General features: G+C 43.0%; 2 protein-coding genes across 4 annotated transcripts in view; one reads left to right on the top strand and one right to left on the bottom strand.

Annotated features, from left to right (window-relative positions):
* Window positions 1-1,285: 1,285 nt before the first annotated feature.
* On the bottom strand, window positions 1,286-10,281 carry LOC110979226 (uncharacterized). Of its 2 annotated transcripts, none has more exons than XM_022234835.2 (3): window positions 9,771-10,281; window positions 3,208-4,126; window positions 1,286-2,837 (listed from the first exon to the last, which is right to left on the bottom strand). In XM_022234835.2, the coding sequence occupies exons 2-3, from the start codon at window positions 4,072-4,074 to the stop codon at window positions 2,640-2,642; spliced, it is 1,065 nt and encodes a 354-aa protein (XP_022090527.1). In that variant the 5' UTR covers window positions 4,075-4,126; window positions 9,771-10,281; the 3' UTR covers window positions 1,286-2,639. The 2 variants fall into 2 exon arrangements, with proteins under 2 accessions (XP_022090527.1, XP_022090529.1); XM_022234837.2 differs by lacking the exon at window positions 9,771-10,281 and adding an exon at window positions 7,525-7,620.
* The window catches only part of aqr (aquarius intron-binding spliceosomal factor), a 66,300-nt gene continuing 45,627 nt past the window's right edge, over window positions 1,290-21,962 (top strand). The window contains exons 1-2 of one of the 2 annotated variants that reach the window (XM_087145554.1): window positions 1,290-1,667; window positions 13,623-13,841. In XM_087145554.1, coding sequence (XP_087001680.1) covers window positions 13,704-13,841 — 138 coding nt within the window. In that variant the 5' untranslated portion in view covers window positions 1,290-1,667; window positions 13,623-13,703. Of the gene's footprint in view, window positions 1,668-10,725; window positions 10,823-13,622; window positions 13,842-21,962 lie in introns of those variants that run through there. The other variant, XM_087145512.1, reaches the window with a different exon arrangement.

Genomic DNA, 21,962 nt, shown 5'->3' with positions numbered 1-21,962 from the left:
TGTTGTACTAACGGAGCTCAGTTTCAATGAGATTCGACTGTACAATTTATGAATCTGGTCAGCCGCTGGACTTAATAGGCCTACGTGAAATTCACGGAGAGTATGGTTTCACCGTACGACTCACCGCCGCAGCGAGTCGCGTCTTCTGTACCGACTGACTGCCTCGTAATCACCGTCGTTCGGTGGAGAGGCAGTGCCAATGCCTCTGTTGTCAAGGTTTTCAAGTAATTTTCCGATTGCCTGCCAGCAATTAGTCAGAGCTGGAGATTCGACTCGAATGAGTGGTGAGATCGCCCTCTCTGTGACTGTCTTGGAAGTCAGGTTTACCCAGTGGCACAGGGGGGCCTGGGGGCACATGCCCCGCCCACAAATTCCCGTTGCTCCCAGGTGCCCCCCTCCACTAAAAAAAAACGGATGAATGGATATTAAACAAGGCTAACAAAGCTCCCCCCCAAAAAAAAAAATGCTGGTGCCCCCTTGTGCCCCCCACTGGTAAATTCCTAGCGACGCCACTGGGTTTACCATACTCATAAATTGTATTACATGTACTCTCAATCCATCTGGACGAATCAAAATTCTGCACCAATATTTCATTCAGCAAACCTGAACTGCTATCAACCCGGAGTTTGGAGAAACCCGGGCCGCAGCATTACTCTTTGGACTAGAATTATCCATACAGGCTACCTTGGCTGGAAAACAGGCCAAAAAAAACCATTAAAAATAAAATGCACAATACTTTGCTGTCCTCCGTCTTCCCACGTACAGAATTCCCGAGTTTTGTTACGAAACGATGGAAAGGCGGAGGTTCCATGATTCTAATTATACCCAGCAAGAAATGAGACCGAGGGGTACCCCCCCCAACATGTCCAATCCCTATACACATTCCAGACTATTGTTACTTAACACATCCCTTAAGATGTCTGAAAGGAATTCCCCAGATTCCTGCGAGACAATGACCAACACAAAGCAGAGGGGTTCTCTCCGTCTCATACCTTGCTGCATATGATTCTAATAGCCGAGGATGCGAAGCGTCTAAGCCATTTGAATCAAGAATCTCCACCTTTTGATTCTTTTCTCTGACTATATGAACAACGTCCCTTCCTCCACTACCTATATTGTACAAGAGAACAAACGTTTTTACTGCTTTGAGCCAGGAGGTGGATTCCATCCGTCGTTCAGCGTTGTTACCCGTTACATTTGCATACATGTATATTCAGATTGAAAGCCCTACTCTTGAAGCTCTTGAGTAACTCTTCGGCTAAGCTGGCCGGTGCACAACTACGAGTTTTCATTCACGTTTAATAGCAGAACGGAACTTGCATGGTTAAGTCACACACAGAGACCTGCGGTCGACACCATCAGTGAATAGTGGGACTCACATACTGTCCCCATTACCTCACAAGTCGAAATGGACTTAACATGTATAATGTCAGCTACAGAAATACGCTAGATTCGAGTTACCAAATGCTCTCAACGTGTCTGTGTGGAGTTGGAGACTTTTTACACTAACAAGGAAGTCTGGCGAACGGCTAATTCAGGAACCACGGTTCACCGTCTCTTCAGATAAAGACCACGTTTACATGCAGCTTGAAATCCCTCGTTCACCGTAGGAAATCATTTCGTTTGAAATACACTTGCCTTTGGATTATGCCTGAGAAGTATCATAGGTGAGCTTCTGAACAATTAATCTGTTTTGTAATTATACGTGGCATGCACTTAATATTGTCGTCGGTAAAGTTAGTTGAGGAAGAGTTAAAACTGATGTTTAACTGAAAGTAAACTGGGAAAGAGTTCCATATGCGGACGCCGCTTGACACCCTGTGCACAAACCCTATGAGACTGGTCTGAAAAATTCTGTTTTGTAAGTAAACCACTTAATTGTTTCCTTCCTAAATTGAACTTTTCTAGACATGTTTTTATTTTTTGACAGCTTATAGGTCATTGAAGGGAATAATTACTGGCGTCCGTATATGGAACTCTTCCCGTAAATTGGCTAAATGCGAATTTTAAAAAGAAAAACACAAAAACAAATAAACATTATATGTTACAGTTTAGATACGTAAAAATGAACTTCAAGAAAATGATGAAATTAAACAAAATGGAAGGAGTATGTATAAAAACGAACAAGACATTAAAAATGTATAAGTGTAATGAAAGGAGTGTTTCACTTTAAATGAAAATCACAACAGAAAATGTTAGTGCGTCAAATCTAAATATTCAGAGAGAACATCAACTCGTAGAACGTTTAAAACGGTGTATTTAACTGTTGTTAGCGTTTCTCAATGTGTTTGACGTAGAAATAATTCAGTGTCACAACTGCTTTTTCTGTGTCTATCAAGTCAATTTGGATCTGTCTGTTTTTTTTTAAAGACTGTACAGCTTTCTGTTCATTCTTAATACAAATAATTGACACTTTTCTGAATAGGGTGACGTCACAAGAGTGGTTTAGATCCTCAACCAGCTGCCCAAATCAGTCAACCGTTGCTTGCAGCCGAAAGCCAAGCAGGGATTGGTTACCAACTCACATAAGGGAGATTTGTAATTCGCAGTTTCTCATGCACGAAACGTTTCTTTCCTCAACACATAGGAATTTTGTCCAATTCTGTTTCTCTCCTGTCCGCGCCCGATCTCCCTGCTTTTCACTGATCGCCCTCCGATGAGCTACTCTCTCTGTCCCGGAGACCCTCCCGGATGCGAGCCTTCAACTTATCCATCACTCTCTTCAAGAAATCCGTCTCGTCGATATCCCGCTCGTCTAGTTTCTTGACCACCACGAGATCGGTGAACATGACCCGGGCCATCATCAACATGGCGTGGGCTCGTTCGTAGAGGGCAGCCTGTTATATGTTTATAAAGTAGTAACGAAAAAGTGAGTTTGTTTACTCCCAGAACAAAAATTTACGACAGCAAACGTCTTATGACGTTTTTCCTTTGATAAACTTGTTCGGGTTTCCACATACATCTAGCGTAATACTGTTTCTTTTTTTGCTAAAATTTAAAGAAAAGTTGCAACATGGACGATTTTGTTCTGCTGCATTAGCAGTTCTAATAAACTTCGATTGAACTTCACATGCAATCTAAATAAATTATAGAGTAAAATAATATAAGGCCGAGTACAGCATCGAAAGGTAATTAAGTATGTTAAGTTTTGTCCCTGTTTGGTTTGAATGATCTAATTAAATTGCGGTAAAAGCGCGCTTTACTTACATCGGTATAGTCGCGGACTTTCATCACTTGCCGTCGAACGTTCTGCATCTGTTCAAAGACTCCCCACGTCCCGTAGCTGGTGTGCAGTTGCTTAGAGCTGCTATAGAAGTCTTGCAGTCGAATGACGTCTTCCTCTTTGTCTTCCCACATGGTCATCTCCGGCTCGATCCTATACAGCCGAAGACAGAACTCTGGGTCTACGCGGTTGACGAGCAGCGTCTTCCTGAAGGACGAGGGGAGCGGTTTGCCTACTCGAGGGAGAAGGATTGCGTCACGCTTTAGCACGATCTGGCTGGTCTTGGTGCCCTCGGCCTGCACCAGCTCCGAGAAGCTGTAGACCATCTCGAAGGCCCGCAGCTCCTTCAGGGTGCCCACCCAGAGGTAGAACCCCCAGCGGCAACACCGCTCCAGGATCATGTAAGCCAGGCGGGCCATGTCCGATCGGGGTTCCCGCACGTCCGGCTCGTAGCCGGTGCTGCTCTTGCGGATCATCAGCGCGGACACGAAGACCAGCTCAGGTCGCCTCTTGGCCAGCATGAGGTCCACCTTGGGCTGCACCACCGTCCTGCTGCGGAGGTACTTGAGCTTCGGGTGGTCGTACTCCAGGATGATCTGCTCGAGGTCCTTCTCATGACGAGAGAGGATGTAGGTGCAGGTGTCGTACAGCCGACCCTGCAAGAACTTGGGGTCTTTGAGTAGTTCCCTTTTACCCAAGTGAATATCTTGAAGGATGATGCCGTGTAAGGCCAGGCAGGCGTCTTTGAACAGTTGCTCACTGTATTGGTAACTGTCGCTAACGTTGGGGAATTTGGTGGGATGGTCCTTGATCTTTTGTAACTCTTTTGTCACCCGCGCCGCGGCTGCCATTTTGCTACGGAGCCTTGTTTCCTATCCACTCACTGCGAAAGCAACAATCAGACTGTTGAAAGAAAAGAAAAATGGAAATAAGTTGGTCATGTTTCAACTAAGTCTTTATCAAACTTTGAGAAATCCTTAAACCGTACTCGACTCTTCTGGGTTTTGTGAATGAAAAGTATAGCTCTTTTGGAATTATTACGAGACAACCCTTATTTTTCATTGAAGTAACTTCTTATTTCTACCTCGTCTTCTCAAAACAAAAATTTAAATCGTTAAACATACCTCTGCAATTTATTAGAGAATAAAAAGAGGGAAAATAAATACTCGTGTCGTGTTTTGTGTGAATTATTGTGATTTGCTACACCAAAGTTAATGAGATGTACATTCGAAACTTAAAAAAATGACACAAGTCTGGACATTCATTCTTTTCAACAGTCAAAAATGTATGAAAGTAAAAGAAAACGTGACCGCGATATCATAATGGTACCATTTCCAACTTACAGAGGAAGTTCCAAGCCCCTTAAGACAAACTATATCTAACTAAACTCCTCTGTCCCATTAAACCAAGCCAAAAGTGACGTTTCCGAATGCATTTATTCCTGTAAGGCATGCTTTAGTGACCAACATGTTGTTTTCTCGAACTTGCCTGCCATCTTATACCAAAACATTTCGCATGCATCACGGAACTAGGATTTATTGATTTGTTTTATCTTTTGTGGACATGCTTCAAGCTGTCTGTAATTTTGTACCTGACAAATAATAATTACCAGTTGGGATATCAAAATGGTGGGGGCTGTTGGGTACGTGGTTCTCATTTTCGACCGACATTATTTTGGGCTCCCAACCTATAAGGAATGCATCATTACAGACCATCGTATGAAATATACCCTCGTTTTCAAAAAATTTAATATCTGAAAATATTATGAACATCAAATTCAGGCAATAATTCAGGCTCTTGGTTGTTTGAGAATATATTAATTTATCTCTACTTTGGGCGTATTCTGTCCGATGAAATCCCAGAAAAGGCCGTCGCCTACTGTTTATTACACGCACGCAAGGCTGCAATCTGCCGACTGCCAATGTTTAGCTAAATGTTTGTGACGGTATGGTGTAGATACACGTTTTTTAACTACAGGCTACACCCGCCTTGATAATGAGGGCTTTAATAATTTATTCACGTGCATAAACTCGTAATAACATTCTTTTCAGTTCCATCTGAGCATTTCGTTTGTCCTCAAATTTTTTAAATTTTTCGCTGACATGCCTACCGCAATGGCAGAAAAGCCATTTGTAGAAATAGAATGGTACACGCTATTGTCCAGATAAGAAAAAGCGTTCCTTGAAATGGAATGCTGGGCCCTGCTGCAGAGTGAAAACTCCGTGAAGAATGACGTCAAAGGTGCCAAAGGTATTATGAGACTTAACCGTTTTCTTTGACGCCGTGTTATTGTTTTCACCACTCCTTCGTTTTCTATCTCGGGGGGGGCGACATTCTTAATAGGCAGACAAGCATTTTGTTGTTACGTAACTCATTCGCTGGTATGCAAAGCCATTGTAGAGCAAGATGGCGGGCTGTGCCAACGGATAGATCCGTCAGGGTGAGAGTGTGACACAAAATTTGTTTAATTCGGTTGCAAGATGCGACAAGTACCACACTGATGCAACATGCTCCCTACACAAAAATTAGAAAAGTGTACTTGTCAGCCCATAAGTTCTGGTGAATTATACACAGTGTATTGACAGTACCACTTGCCCTCGACGAAAACGTCATTTAATCTGACTGGAGATAAGGAGATAGCAAGAATGAACCCAACAAAAAGGTAAAAAGTAGTGCAAATAACCATTGTTTATCATTAAGGGTTTTTTCACTAGAGTACCGTTATTCAATAAAATTCACTCAGCCAAAGGAAACTGAAATAATTCCTCAGGAAAAAAATAGCATGAAAGAATAGCAGTCAAGGTTGGCCACTGCTCAGCTCAATTTAGAAACGGCTCACATTTCAGAAAGAGACCCATTTACGGACAACACTATAATTTTCCCTTAAAATGTTATAACAGCCGTCGGAGAGTGATAACATGTCCTAAAAGTACATAGAAAACACTTTTAGTTTTTTCAGACAAGTCCCATAGGTCTGCGCACAAGGCCTTAAGTATTGTCTGTATATGGAACTCTTTCCTAAATGTCTTTTGGTTAAAACACATAGGCCTACAAAGCTCATCGTTTCAGTAATTCTATGGAAAAACAGCCACAAATGCATTCTGTGTCTTTTCTAAGAAGGTTAATGTTTGACATTAAAGAAAACATTACGGATGCCTAATTTTCAGAGCCATCGTTTCTAAATCATTCATCAGATTCTGGAAGCCGTTTGAAATAACATGTCATTATTCATTTAATACAAAAAGATCCATTATCGATTCGTGTTGTGTAAAAGATTTTATTGAATGAAGTAATAAACCAAGAAAAGCTGTGTCCTCCCAAGAGGCGAAAATACTGCAGAGGACACATATTAAATTAATGTCCAAATTTTACTGTTCAGTGATTAATATCAATATGCATTGATTCGTGGAGACATCGCCTTCGCAAATATTGAAGAAAAAATGCCTCCTCTCCCATTCGCGCAAAACTTAAACGGAGTGGCGAAATAATACCTTGACGTCACAGGTAGATCTATATCATGAAGATAACGCGTGCCACATCAAAAAGCGCGCAGTGGTGTGCATTAAAAAATGGGTGGAGCTAGGACGCCACTGCCTGGAACAGTCTTGTACGAGGTGGCCGGTGTGCCATGGCTGTTGGTCTTAATTACTATGTACTGTGTAACGTTGCCAGCGAGAAGCTGGAAAACATGGGCTGTAGAAACGGTGATCGTGACATATGATAAACATGCTACATTCAAGTAGCGATCCCGGGCATAATTTCTGTTAAAAATTCAACAGGGTGTTCCCCCAAAAATGTATCCCAAAAGTAACATCTATTTCCTCCCAAAATGTTAAATTGAACCTTTAGGTTCAATTTATGATTTGAATTCGGTGATTGCCTAATTATACACCTGCAAGGTAAAACGTCTATTGGATAGAACCAAAAAGATAAGTTGTGTTGCACAATTGAAAATATGTCCGCAAAGTAACACAAACTTCAAATGAATCTTTCAGTATAAGTGGAAAACACTATTAGCTTAATATGATACCAAAACAACACTATGTGATGATTATTTTTGGAGAAAATAAATGTTCCTTTTGGGTTGCGTTTTCTGGGCGACGCCCAATATATTTACGAGCACTGTTGTCGACAGTTCTGCAGCCTGTGAAAAAAAGCCTTTTATCAGAAAACCCGTCGCCAAACGGTACAATAGCTGAAAAATCGCGAGGTTTCACAACAAACAATGATCGACACCGGTTATCCCATTCCCAACACAACACTGACTCTAATTTACACGTGCACTTTCGGTCAATACTTACTGGATGTTTCGAATAATCTCATCGTTAACGTCACTGGTCGTTAATGAAAAATCGATACTGGTAGTCTTAACATGTGGTCTTAACATCAAGAGAGAATCCTTGTTGAAATTGCAAACCTTGGGCACACTGTTTTGTACATAGACCGTTACTGTGGCAACGACGAACGTTGCCAAAATTATATTAATTTTTGTAATCAATTATGTAACGGGTCAGCTGTAGCTCAGATGCTGTTCTGCTTACTCATAAAAGATTTACGGCGTGGAGCAATGCAGCAAGGAGACGGGAAAACGCACCAAAAAGGTCGTGAAATAAACATTGATAGCGCAGGTTCACCTTGTAATATTGGATGTGAATTTTTATAACATAATTAGAAGGGAAATCAAACCATGCAAGGCTAAAACAGATATGAATCAAAACCCGGAAGGATTATAAAATAGTGACATTATTAAGGAGAATTTTATTTTTTCCTTGGGTCCACTTTTTTTTCGAAAAATATCGATGCTATCTTACGTTTAATGTTAGTGCGATTAAAAGCTTTTGAATTGAAATAGTAGTCTCTCTAGGGGGTGAACAGGGACGGAAAAATTTAACACTGTGTCGTACCCTATATGACTGTGTTTTACAGTAAAATAAATGTGACTTCTGTATTCTTCTGCTGTTGTGTTTGTATCTTTTTGTTGTCTACAACCTTTACCCCTTTATCGGGGGGGGGGCTGGAATCTCTAAGCCCCTCCCCATCGCGTCTGTCTGTACGACACCAACTTGATCATTACCTGCATGGATCATGGAAAACGGGAATCCTCTATTTCGAGAATTATCTCTCCGTTATCAGAATTTTGCCCCGAGTTTTATACCATACTTTGCGTACCTCGACATGCACTACCCTCTACACCGAAGTGAAAAGGATCGTGACATCAGGGTAGGCGCGTAGCTGGGGCCTTGTGGCCAGGCGCGTTTTCCGGCGCTTTGTTTTCCAACACAATTTCAGTAGTGACTCGGGCGCATTTGGCGCTGCATGTATTAATTTGCCCGAGTCACTCATCAATAACCCCAGTGATTTCGTATTCACGGCGCCAGCCTGCATGTGTCCTTCGCTCTTTCTCATTGGTCGGATGTCATGGTGGATAATCTTGCTTTTACCGCTGCTGATTAAAAGTTAATGTTATTTCCATGAAAAGGGTCTGTGTATCGGCAAGCTGAGAGCCAGTAGCAAATTTACAGGGGCCAAACTTGTTTTTTTTTCGAGGGGAGGGACAGGCATTTTGGAATTTTTTTCCATGTGACCTTTTATGGCATTTCTTGGAGCTGAGGCTACACTTTTGGGCTGTTTACCGCCTTGCAGGAGGAAAAACTTAAATGTAGCACAAATATCACATAATATATTTTTCATATCTCAGTGTAACTTTTTATAGTAATTTTTTTTGGGGGGGGCATAGCCTCGTCTGCCCTTTTGGACATACCTTTGTGTACCTTTTGAAATTGTTCCAAACAATCCGTGATCTGCTAATCACAGTCATGAAGCTGTTTCTCCAAACTGTGCGAACACGCCATGCAATTTAAACATGATCGCAAAATACAATGCACTCTTTTTTAAAAAAAAATCTCCCCAATACAAAGAAACGCAACTTTCGTTCAAACCACTTTGACCAACAGAATGCAAAAAATATTTACATATTTCCCCCTAAGAATTGGATGTGGATGCTTAGTTTTGGGACAGCACCTAGCTCCAAATGTGCCGCTCCGCACTGGACACTGAGCTGGACATTTCCGAAACGTCTTTTCATTTAACTAGGCAAAGATGGCTTATTTTGTTACCTCTTCCAACTGACAAAAAGACAGGTAAAGAACAAACAGGGGGAAAGTGACGCGTTCAGTTGGATTTAACGTAAATATAAGAAACTGAGGAGCTGTCTACTAACAGTATATAAAATGTGCCGGGATGACCTTTTGGATGAACAGCTTCATCACATTCAATGTAAGTTAATGCAAGAGCCTCAGCAATTAACCCAATGTTTGGCAGTTGTTCCCTTTTTCAAGTCCAAGTTGCTTCCCCAGTGAGGTAAAGACAAAAAGTCAGAGGAATTTTGTTTTCTACTTGGGGAACAAAAATGCAATCCCACCCTCGGGTCAGTGTCATAACTTGCTCTACTGTCCATCGCGTCAACGAAAGCTATAAAAGTTTATGGCGTTAATTAACGGGACCCCTCAGAGTGCATGGTCTCATTGAATTGACGTCAGTCACTTACCTCCCGATACTGTCAGGACGTTGACAACCGCAGAATACAGAGAATGCCGACAACTCAGAACTCCCTCTCGCAAGTGGGGAGGCTCGTTTTTTCCCGGACATTAATAGATGCTGCGGCATTGCAGTTGTCGTCACAAAATCAACTGTTCAAATTTCACGACAGCATACAGTACTTTTCTTATAAGAAGCTCGTCTCCTTTTTTTAAGAACCGGCCTGGAATGTGCAGTACTTTGCGAGACTACCGCCCGATGAGAGTTATAACGCTGTGGAATAGGTTCAGTGAAAAGGTTAATCGATTATGTGACGTATTGGCTTTGCTCGTTTAGAAATATACTTAGCCGTGTGCTCAATGGCTGGACAAGACGTACACAGGCCTCTCGTAACTGTTATGCTGTGGCAATTATGCCAATAACCGCGGCAATCTGTCAGGGAAGCATGCTCAACCGTATTTTACCTGTGTTGATCGATTTTTGTCTGTGGCAACAAAGGGTACGACGACTGTATGGAGACACACTCCAGTGGAATTACCGAATCATGACATATATAGTTTTAATTAATTGATTAATGGCGGGCTTTGTAAAGGAAATAGCTCATTATCATATCAATATGGAGTACGTTTTCACTTTATTAAAATTTTATATTAAAAAAAGAAGAAAAGAAAAACAGTGGTCCTGCCACCCCGACCCAAACGGACGGTCTCATCTGTACCTTGTAGATAGATTATAGTTCCCCCTTAATTGTAGATGGGTTTACAGGATCCAACAAAATATCGTTTCATTAAAAATAAAAGATGGGGGGAAAATGGATTATTCCTCCCATACACTCTTATCATGTGTGATGCAGTCTATCTGCTCTATTGGAGTATAAATACATCCAGATCCACATTTTATACATGCCCTAGTTTGCAAACAAGTGCAGCACAAGTGCACGATCTTGTGAGAGCGCCCTCTGTAAACAGCTCTGTAATCAGTCTGTAAGACATGGCGGCATCCATGGCCGTACAATGTGAGCCGGGTAGTTTTCAGCTTTAGAGTTCATATTTGTTGGAGTAGGTAAGCTAACATCTAGAATAAGGAACTGAAGTTCTATTATGTCATGTTGTATTAGGACTGATTTAGAGGTGACATTTCACGCAGCTCGCAAAACGTGTCACGGTCAGGCTAGGCGTGTATGTACGGTGATGTACATACATGGTTATTGTTAGTCCAGTAAGTTAGTGTATTTAGCCTTTATGATACGTGTACATTTAAACGTTTCCGTAACGTTTTTGACCATGCGTACACCTTGTTGTAAGTAGGCCTGCATGTACATGAAGCCTACCTTGTATTGTAACCCAGTGGCGCCCTGGTGTTAATAAACCCCTTGGTTTGGTGTTCATTTATAACATGATACCCTAGGCCCTACAAAATGTTTTTCTTGTTCCTTGGCTGATCAGTGACTATTTATCAAGATCAAGCAAACTGGCAAACATGGCCAAATGATGTTGGCTATCTTGTCCACCTCACACACTGTCAAACAAATGTAATGCCCCAGTCTTAGTCAGGACACTACTCACAAGTTACTTGTCATGCACATAGCTAGGGCCTAATTACTGACACCAATTTGTTTAACGTACATCTTCTTTTTTAAGAGTGTATTTTGCCTTTGTCCATGTCATCCGGTCACAGATTTTTCTAAACCGTTGGCGTTGCCATGATTGAACTGTCCATATAAATTGCTCAGTTCCCATTTGGATGGCACTAGCATTTAGTCACACTGGATGATGATGCCTTACAGTGATGTCCAGTCAACAAACTCAGATTCTTAGTGTGAGTGCGCCGTGGGACAGTCATGTACCCCCAGAACTGTGGGGTCTGATTTCTGTCCCACTCCAAGTAGGACTATAGGCCTACTTGTAGGCATGCCTGAATTCCATCTCATGAATGTGAATTTATAATGGAAATGTAAGCCTACATGTAGGCATACATGTACCACCAACCAAACAGTCTTCACAATAAAATGTGTAAGTCTCCAAAATTAACACTACCCATGATCCGTTGCCTTCCCGGCTCAACAGCACGAGCAAAATTTGAGCTGCATCCCTCTCAAATATCCACTGCCTTTTTTTTTTTTAATTGTCAGGATAACTCGATATTTTGCCACTTTGGCTTATTTTTCCTTCAAAAGACTGCATGTAAAATTGTTACATCTCCTTCGTGATGGGGTCATTGCATGGGGGAATGGTTGAGTCCCAAAGTGCAGAATTCCGTCAGGACATGAGAACATGGGTTGGAGATTGCGTGTGCCCAGTGGAACGGTCCTGCGGTAACATTCGCAATTGGGAAAAAAGATTTTTGGCATTCATTACCTAGACCCTGTGTCTGAAGGACGGCAGCTGGAGTGTAGCATTTTGTAATTTACTCCTCATGAAGGTTAACTTTTCTCCCTTTTTTTTCATGTTCACCATGGCATAGCTTACCAATGATTTTAGAGTATATCTGGACACCGTTAATTTTATTTTGTTAAAGTTAACGTCTGTACTTGCAAGTGTTTTATTCATTGTCGGGTTTGCGTGATAGAGGGATTTATCATCGCAATGTTTCCACGCATAAGTATTCCGTCATATCAGAAACAATTTAAAAACCTAACCTTTAATTGAAGAGATATGGAGTGAGGTCTTCAAGTATCATGGAAAAGGTTGGACGACAGGACTAAAGCAATTAAGCTTGACCTTGGTATTGCAGCCTATAGCCCAGTAATACACACACCGACATGTACATGTACTCTGCATGAAGTCGGCACGTATTGATTTTCACTTTTGTATCTCAGTTAAAAGCAAAATTGCCAACATCACATTAACAAATTTTGCCACATTTCCATCTTAGGTTTAGCTACAATTCTTATTCAAAATTAGGCCTATCATAAAAGCAAAGTGGTTTACCTACGCTCGTAGGCTCCGTTTTTGGACATTGGCTAAGATTTGTATATGGTCGATATGAAGCTACCCGAATGGGGACGTTTCGATGGGAACGTGTGTTCCCGTTGGACCGTTCTCACAAGGGAACACAACGGAACGGCGAACAGTTCTGGAATAAAAACACAGCGTTCCAATGGGAACCTGCCGACCATTTCGAATTATGAGACGCTCCCTTACACAGATGTGCTGGGAAACGTGTCCGCCTTTTAACCCTAACCCTGCCAGATGCAGCACAGTGCACCAAGTGAAAAGTTTGATGCACTTTGATGCACTTGGCAATCAACAGCAGTGGCACACACTGGCTATGTTGAGACAATGGCAGCTAGTCCTATTGAACAATGCCACTGTTGGATAGTGTGGTAACTGGCAACCATAGACCCCCAGGCTATTTGGCCTTGGGGAGAGTAGAACTGGTGGATCTTGTTACACTGGGCAGGCAAGCCACTTTGGCAAATGATGCAGACTGAGGTGTCTGGCAGGGTTTCTAGCCAAAGTAGGCTGGATGGTTAGGGTTAAGTCTCGCAACATTCTGGTATACCTACCCATGAAATTGCCAATAGATAAAAAAATGTACGCACCTCCATGGACATACATGTACATGTACCGTAGTATGCATCCTTACATGCCTTTGCCCATCATGTTTCGTCACGTGATAAACCTCTGTACATGTATGCCCTTTCCATCAATTTTGTTGCAGTGTGGGGCTTGCTCGATGATGGCGACATCATCCTGCAAGATGCCAAGCTGTGGTCTCTGAGCTTTTCCTTAAGAACACAGAATTTCAATGGATCACTTCAAAGATGCCAGTAGTTACAAAATCCCATTTGAAACTCGCAATTTCAGAACAAGATTTACTCATAACCCATTTATGCTGTTTGCTTTTGTTTCCACTGCAGTTGTGTAATCAGTTACCAGAGCAAGTCACCATTTTTTCTGCAAAAGACGTACGGTACCAGGCAGTCACTAGGTAGTTCCTCATGAATGTGACCAAGAAAGGAGGGGGCAGGTCCCAGGCTCCCACCGTTGAGCAAATCAATGCCGATATCCTGACACAGCTGGCCAGTGAGTATTGGGCACCACACAGCCATCTCCCCAGGAGGCCCTTTGATCCCAAGGTAAGGTTGCAGACAAATTCGGCATTTAAGCCTGTGGCTCCGATTTTTTTTGGGGGGGGGCTATTCTTTGTCATGCAATAGAAACACAACGTTTTGTGAGTCCAAGAGAATAAATCTTTCGTGTAACTACCTGTATCAGCTTCGTCTGTCGCCTCTTTTGTCTTTGATGACTTTGGTATCATTGATCTTTTCTTTACATTAGTGTTCCCCTCCTCCATACCCCGTTAATTTTAAGAAATTCCTTTTTGAGAATAATTTCATGTCTTGTTTGTTTCGGAGTCGATATACATGTACGTGGATTATTACTTTGTCATAAGTTTTTCTCACCCGCCGTACTGGCATGCTTTACAAATGTTTAATTTTAGTTCAAAGTCCTAACACTGTTCTTTCTTATCAGCCAATTTGAATGTGCAGATGTGTACATGTACTAGTATGTTGAATGGACATAAACATTAAAATTTACTGCCCGGATCAGGGAGCACACCTTGTCTTTGATTGACAGATTGGTTTCAACTAGGAGGGGTACACCATAATTATAGAAATCAAAGAACTGTATGGTGCAAAAGTCGCTGCAGAAATAATTGTCAAATGTCAGCTTTCCATGTGAGAAATAGAGAACGTTAAGAGGGCATCCACTTCAAGTCTGCGTAGCTGTCTGCTCCATTGTGTCAGAGAAGCCTTACAGGTGTGGAACTGAGGGACTTTAATCTAGCATAAATGCCGAGAGTTCAGATTTATTGCATGATTTAATTTTGGGGATCCATTAATTTCACTGAGACTGAAATGCATTATACACGGACATCTTGAAAACAAAGTTATTATTTGTAAACTTAAGTAGATGATAAGCTTTAACGAATTTGATGTTGGCCTGTTTAAAAAGGTTTTATTATATAGCTTAGGGAATAAAATCCTGTGTGGTACATCTACCAATGTTCAGTCAGTTGTCATTTCATGTGGTGAGTTGTATGTTCCGGTGTGTTTTTGCTGAGTCAGTGTTTTGAATTACATTTGCTGGCGATTTGCTGTGGTGGCTATGTGTACTGTACATGTATACATGCACAGTTCCCATGGTTTTCTGGATGACACAGTTCCTGTTACTACCGCTTGACCTGCCTGTTGGTGCTGTTGATGTTACCACCAGCTGACCTACCTGCTGCTGCTGTGGTTGATGTTACCATCAGCTGACCTGCCTGTTCCTGCTGTTGCTGTTACCATCAGCTGACCTGCCCTCTGCTGCTGTTGCTGTTACCACCAGCTGACCTGCCTGTTCCTGCTGTTGCTGTTACCACCAGCTGACCTGCCTGTTCCTGCTGTTGCTGTTACCACCAGCTGACCTGCGTGTTCCTGCTGTTGCTGTTACCACCAGCTGACCTGCCTGTTCCTGCTGTTGCTGTTACCACCAGCTGACCTGCGTGTTCCTACTGTTGCTGTTACCATCAGCTGACCTGCCTTCTGCTGCTGTTGCTGTTACCACCAGCTGACCTGCCTGTTCCTGCTGTTGCTGTTACCACCAGCTGACCTGCGTGTTCCTGCTGTTGCTGTTACCCCAGCTGTTACCACCAGATGACCTGCTCGTTCCTCCTGTGCATGTTACCATCAGCTGACGTGCCTGCTGCTGTTGATGTTACCACCAGCTGACCTGCCTGTTCCTGCTGTTGCTGTTACCATCAGCTGACCTGCCTTCTGCTGCTGTTGCTGTTACCACCAGCTGACCTGCCTGTTCTGCTGTTGCTGTTACCATCAGCTGACCTGCCTTCTGCTGCTGTTGCTGTTGCCACCAGCTGACCTGCCCTCTGCTGCTGTTGCTGTTACCACCAGCTGACCTGCCTGTTCTGCTGTTGCTGTTGCCACCAGCTGACCTGCCCTCTGCTGCTGTTGCTGTTACCACCAGCTGACCTGCCTGTTCTGCTGTTGCTGTTACCATCAGCTGACCTGCCTTCTGCTGCTGTTGCTGTTACCACCAGCTGACCTGCCTGTTCTGCTGTTGCTGTTACCATCAGCTGACCTGCCTTCTGCTGCTGTTGCTGTTGCCACCAGCTGACCTGCCTGTTCTGCTGTTGCTGTTACCATCAGCTGAGCTGCCTTCTGCTGCTGTTGCTGTTACCATCAGCTGACCTGCCCTCTGCTGCTGTTGCTGTTACCACCAGCTGACCTGCCTGTTCTGCTGTTGCTGTTACCATCAGCTGACCTGCCTTCTGCTGCTGTTGCTGTTACCACCAGCTGACCTGTCTGTTCTGCTGTTGCTGTTACCATCAGCTGACCTGCCTTCTGCTGCTGTTGCTGTTGCCACCAGCTGACCTGCCTGCTGCTGTTGATGTTACAACCGGCTGACCTGCCTGTTCCTGCTGTTGCTGTAACGATCAGCTGAGCTGCCTGTTGGTGCTGTTGCTGTTATCATCAGCTGACCTGCCTTCTGCTGCTTATGTGACCACCAGCTGACCGACCTGTTCCTGCTGTTGCTGTTACCACCAGCTGACCTGCCCTCTGCTCCTGTTGCTGTTACCACCAGCTGACCTGCCTGTTCCTGCTGTTGCTGTTACCACCAGCTGACCTGCTGCTGTTGCTGTTACCACCAGCTGACCTGCCTTCTGCTGCTGTTGCTGTTACCACCAGCTGACCTGCCTGTTCCTACTGTTTTAGTTATCACCAGCTGACCTGCCTGCTACTGTTCATGTTACCACCGGCTGACCTGCCTGCTGCTGCTGTTGATGTTTCCACTAGCTGACCTGCTTGTTCCTGCTGTTGATGTTACCACTAGCTGACCTGCCCGTTCCTGCTGTTGCTGTTACCACTAGCTGACCTGCCTGTTCCTACTGTTTTAGTTATCACCAGCTGACCTGCCTGCTGCTGTTCATGTTACCACCAGCTGACCTGCCTGCTGCTGCTGTTGATGTTTCCACTAGCTGACCTGCTTGTTCCTGCTGTTGATGTTAGCACCAGCTGACCTGCCTGTTGGTCCTGTTCATGTTACCACCAGCTGACCTGCCTGCTGCTGCTGTTGATGTTTCCACTAGCTGACCTGCTTGTTGGTCCTGTTCATGTTACCACCAGCTGACCTGCCTGCTGCTGCTGTTGATGTTTCCACTAGCTGACCTGCTTGTTGGTCCTGTTCATGTTACCACCAGCTGGCCTGCCTGTTGGTCCTGTTGATGTTACCACCAGCTGACCTGCCTGCTGCTGCTGTTGATGTTTCCACTAGCTGACCTGCTTGTTCCTGCTATTGATGTTACCACCAGCTGACCTGCCTGTTGGTCCTGTTCATGTTAGCACCAGCTGTCCTGCCTATTCCTACTTTTTCTGTTTGTGTTTTCATGAGTTGGTTTGCCCATTTATACTCCTGTGTTTGTGTCAATAGACTTCACATCTTTTTGAAAATTTGTGGAGATAATTATCTTAATTTTTGTGCCCAGGATTTTATTCACTACAGTGAAATCTCGAAGGGTTGAACCTGAGGGGAATGCAAACTTTGGGGTGTCTTGGTTTTAAGATATCAAAATGTCCCAAAGCTTTATACAGTCAATTTATGATAGCACTCACATATATATAAATTTATGTATAGTGCCTAACAACCATACCAGTAGCTTGCCCTGTGGTGGCTATTGTAAAAGTTATCTTCCTTTCATTTATGCAACTGGGACATGATTTTGCTCGCAAAGAAATTGACTTGGCCGGTGGTCCAAAACGAGCAGTTAAGAGTAGCCAAGCCCGTTCCTGTTTATAAAAAATGTATTTCTAGAAATTACGGGTCTAAAAGTGTGAAATTTTTGTGTCCTTGTTAGGTAAGACCTTTGTTCTTTGACATGGAACTATCACTGGAATTGATTTCAAACTATTACTATTTGTTTGGCAGGTAATTTGCATTGATTCATCACTCTTGGAAATTAGATATTGTGTTCTGAACTTAAAAAATCAGATGTCAGATGTGATAGGGGCACAAAACAAATTGACCCCTAATTTCTGGAATTACCGTAATACCCTTTGAGTCAAACAACTTTAAAACCGTAAGTTTGATGTTGTTGTACAGTTTAATTTTTCCAACACCCCCTAGTTATCTTCTGGTATGTTCCTTGTGTGAGTTCTTGTAAGCTATCTTCTCATATGGAGATCGTCATGCACGTGGTGTATACCGCATACTGCCAGCCAGTGGTTTATCAACTGGCTTTAAGACCGGCCACGTGATAGGCTCTTTACAAAAAGGAATGTCTAAACTTTCTTTGGTATTTATGAATGAGATTTTATGTTGGTCTTACCTAAAAATTATGTTTTAGTGATAAAAAAAACCCCACTTAGACAGTACCTTTGTTAGCCATTTTTTTGGTCATTTGTTCTATCAAGTTCTGCCTGCTCGGTATTTTCCTGATGGCTCTTTCTGATGGCTCGAGGCTTACCATCTATTATCTTGCATTTGAGTTGATGATTGGACTGCCAGCATGTGGGCTAAAATTGGGCCCACAGTGGCAATCATGCAGGCTTAAAACCAGCAATTCTTTCTGTTCCTCTGGCTGTAATTCCCGATCCACCCGACTTGCTTGCAAAGCCGTGGTAATTCTGCTTCTACCACATGATCTGCCTGGTCCCTGCTTCTGTTCCTAATCCTACATGTACCTTTCCTGCCTCCCTGCTTGTCCCTGTATCTACAAGTTGACCATCTTAGAATTTTTCAAATTACTGGAACATCTACTTGTCCTGGGTGATGCAGCAAGAATTCCGAAAATAAAAACAATTGTTTTGAAGATATGTCTGCTGCAGTTTTCCTAAAAAGCTGGCATACAGTGAGAGAGATCTTTAAGTTACTTGCTGTATGTTAGCTTTATGAAGATGCCGTCCTGCAAAGGGATAAAGTCCAGGGTAGTACAAACATGCAGAGGGTGAATGAGATTTTTATGAAGCAATGTACAGACTTAAAATGCTGCAGTGTGGACCCACAAACTGACATCTCTGTTGCCACCAGGGAAGCGCGATGAGAGGTTTGGCAGAGACACTTCCAAGCGGACATGTTGACAGAGGGAGGAAGCCTGTTGACAAGTTGCCACCAGATGACAGGAGTCTGCCTTGGAGACGTCGGTTATTTCAGTTGATCTTTCTGACAGGGCATCACAATGTGTATGTGATACCTCAGTGGGAACAGGTGCAGCTTAGTGAGCAGTTTGTCTTAATCAAGTTGGAAATTCCATCGGAAATGTTCACGTCAGCAAAAAAATGAAGTTTCAAATTGCGTTCAAGCTCTTAAATTTTCTTAAAAAGTAAGGTGTAAATTTTCATATTCCAATAGATAAATGATTTCCACCAGTGAAAATACTGTATAATGTCTTGCAATAACACAGAAATGTGGCTGTTTTTGAAGAGTTCATTCTTCACGTCTCTAAGAAGGCCAAAAATGTCCACCTTCGACTTTCACACAGTTGTTCAGTGTATATGTATATATCAACAGAAAATCACAATGGATTTTTATATCATTCATTAATTTTCAAGCCATTGCTCCTGAAAGTTGTGTGATTACTTTAACATTAGAAGTGTCATGTCTGTTAAGTTTTCATAGCGTACATGAAATTTTTATGAAGTTACTGCAAATCCAGCTTCTATGTTAAGATTAAATCTCCTTACATTTGTCACAACCGTTATTCTTTACTACTTTTCGTTTTCATACCAATGGCGTAACAGGATGACCACCAAGTGGCAGGAACAACATTGTGGCTCAGTGTGATAGACTGATGATCAGTCTCAATTGCTTGAGGATAGTGGGATGTAACTCATAAAATCTGCATGCTACCCGGTATATAAGAAACAAAATCAACTAGAGTTTCCTTTTTACCCATGGTCCCTTGTTACATAATCTTATTCCAACCTCTTGTACTATAAATAGCATTGTATTCCATGTACATGTAGCTGTTAGATCGCGGCAACCTGCAAAAAGAACTTTAGATGTGTTGTTCAAGAACATTAATTAATAGGCCGTAGTTCTGTGCTGTTACTTTCGTCTTTTTAAAGTTTGAAACAAAGAAGTGAAATTACGTCCATTACGTTAGTGTATAAATACTGTCTGTCAAATACTAAGCCATAAAGAAAAAAAAACATTGTATCAAATAATAATGTGTTCTGGGTTTGGTATGGTGGGTGGTAGTTAGTGGAAATTTCTTGTTAACTGTAGCTAGCTGGTGCAGAAGCAAGTTTGCTTTATAGTTTTCTTGTTTTGTAAATATTGAATAAAATACCTCTGACAGTACACAAATATATGAGATATTACAGAATACCAGTTACGATGTGTGTTCCTATTGATAACCTTACTGTGAAAACAATAAAATATCTGCCATACCTTGTAATAGAAAAATTATGTTAGCTCACAAAAAGTGGACAAAACTGTCATGTGTCTGTTATACTAAAGTGTCATGTCTGTTACCCCCCATTTTGAGCTCTGGAAAAAGAATACAATGTAAAACTGTTCACATACTTTGGATTATATATCAGGTTTGGCTTTAGGGAATTAATGGGGGTACATGTACATGTACTTCAGCAATGAACTGATATTTAGTGAGGAAGTAATGGAGAGAGTAAGATTTTAAACGATATCGATTTTGACTTTAATTTCTTAGACCGAGTGTGGAAGATTATTTTCAAATTTAAACATCACTATATAGAGATTGTTTTGTAGGGTTACTTCCATTCATGGGCACAGTTGGTGCTGTGGTGTACATGTACATGTACTTAGAATTTCTAAGTAAGATAAATTAAACGGGCACATGAACTCAAATTGAAGTTTCATTTTTGTTGATGATTTTGATTATTGAGAGTGAGATTGAGATCGAAGCCAAGATTAAAAACTGTAGGGTTAATTCCATTCACAGGTACATTACAATGTGGCATTACAGTACATACATATTGGGGTAAAATACCTGTAAATGTAACCACAATAACTTAAACTGGAGATTTCATTATGTTCATGATTTCAATTTTGATTAATGAGATTGAGACTGAAGTGGAGATTGAACTGGAGACCCTAGTGGAGATCCAGTTCAAAACCAAGTGGAGATCCAGGTGGGGATCTACATTTAGGTGGACATGTAGAGAACCAGGTAGTGATCCAGGTGGGGGGGGGAGATCCATGCTGAGATCCAGGTGGAGATGCATGTAGAGATCCAAATGGAGATCAAGGTGGAGCTGCAGGCAGAGATCCAGGCAGAGATGCAGGTGGAGCTGCAGGCGGAGATGCAGGTGGAGATGCAGGTGGAGATGCAGGCGGAGATCCAGGCAGAGATCCAGGCAGAGATGCAGGTGGAGATGCAGGTGGAGATGCAGGTGGAGATCCAGGCAGAGATGCAGGCGGAGATGCAGGTGGAGATGTAGGTGGAGATGCAGGTGGAGATGCAGGCGGAGATCCAGACAGAGATCCAGGCAGAGATGCAGGTGGAGATGCAGGTGGAGATGCAGGTGGAGATGCAGGCGGAGATGCAGGTGGAGATGCAGATGGAGATGCAGGTGGAGATGTAGGCAGAGATGCAGGTGGAGATGCAGGCAGAGATCCAGGCAGAGATCCAGGCAGAGATGCAGGCAGAGATGCAGGTGGAGATGCAGGAGGAGATGTAGGCAGAGATGCAGGTGGAGATGCAGGAGGAGATGTAGGCAGAGATGCAGGAGGAGATGCAGGAGGAGATGTAGGCAGAGATGCAGGTGGAGATGCAGGTGGAGATGCAGGAGGAGATGTAGGCAGAGATGCAGGGGGAGATGCAGGTGGAGATGCAGGTGGAGATGCAGAGTGAGATGCAGACTGAGATGCAGGTGGACATCCAGGCAGAGATGCAGGTGGAGATGCAGGAGGAGATGCAGGTGGAGATGCAGGTGGAGATGTAGGCAGAGATGCAGGTGGAGATGCAGGTGGAGAGCCAGGTAGAATTGCAGGTGGAGATGCAGGCAGAGATGCAGGTGGAGATGCAGGTGGACATCCAGGCAGAGATGCAGGTGGAGATGCAGGTGGAGATGCAGGCGGAGATGCAGGTGGAGATCCAGGTGGAGATGCAGGCGGAGATGCAGGTGGAGATGCAGGTGGACATCCAGGCAGAGATGCAGGTGGAGAGCCAGGTAGAATTGCAGGCGGAGATGCAGGTGGAGATGCAGGGGGAGATGCAG

Source organism: Acanthaster planci, linkage group LG01 (assembly GCF_054643075.1).
Source record: "Acanthaster planci isolate LZ-2023a linkage group LG01, COTS_SCS, whole genome shotgun sequence".
Classification (NCBI taxonomy): domain Eukaryota; kingdom Metazoa; phylum Echinodermata; class Asteroidea; order Valvatida; family Acanthasteridae; genus Acanthaster; species Acanthaster planci.
Note: the sequence above shows the minus strand (reverse complement) of the source record. Positions and strands in the feature narration are given on the sequence as shown.

Coding starts and splice junctions, on each gene's coding strand:
- LOC110979226 (XM_022234835.2), bottom strand. CDS start 4,074: ATGGCAGCCGCGGCGCGGGTGACAAAAGAGTTACAAAAGATCAAGGAC. Junction 2,838..3,207: donor AAGTCCGCGACTATACCGAT/GTAAGTAAAGCG, acceptor AACATATAACAG/GCTGCCCTCTACGAACGAGC.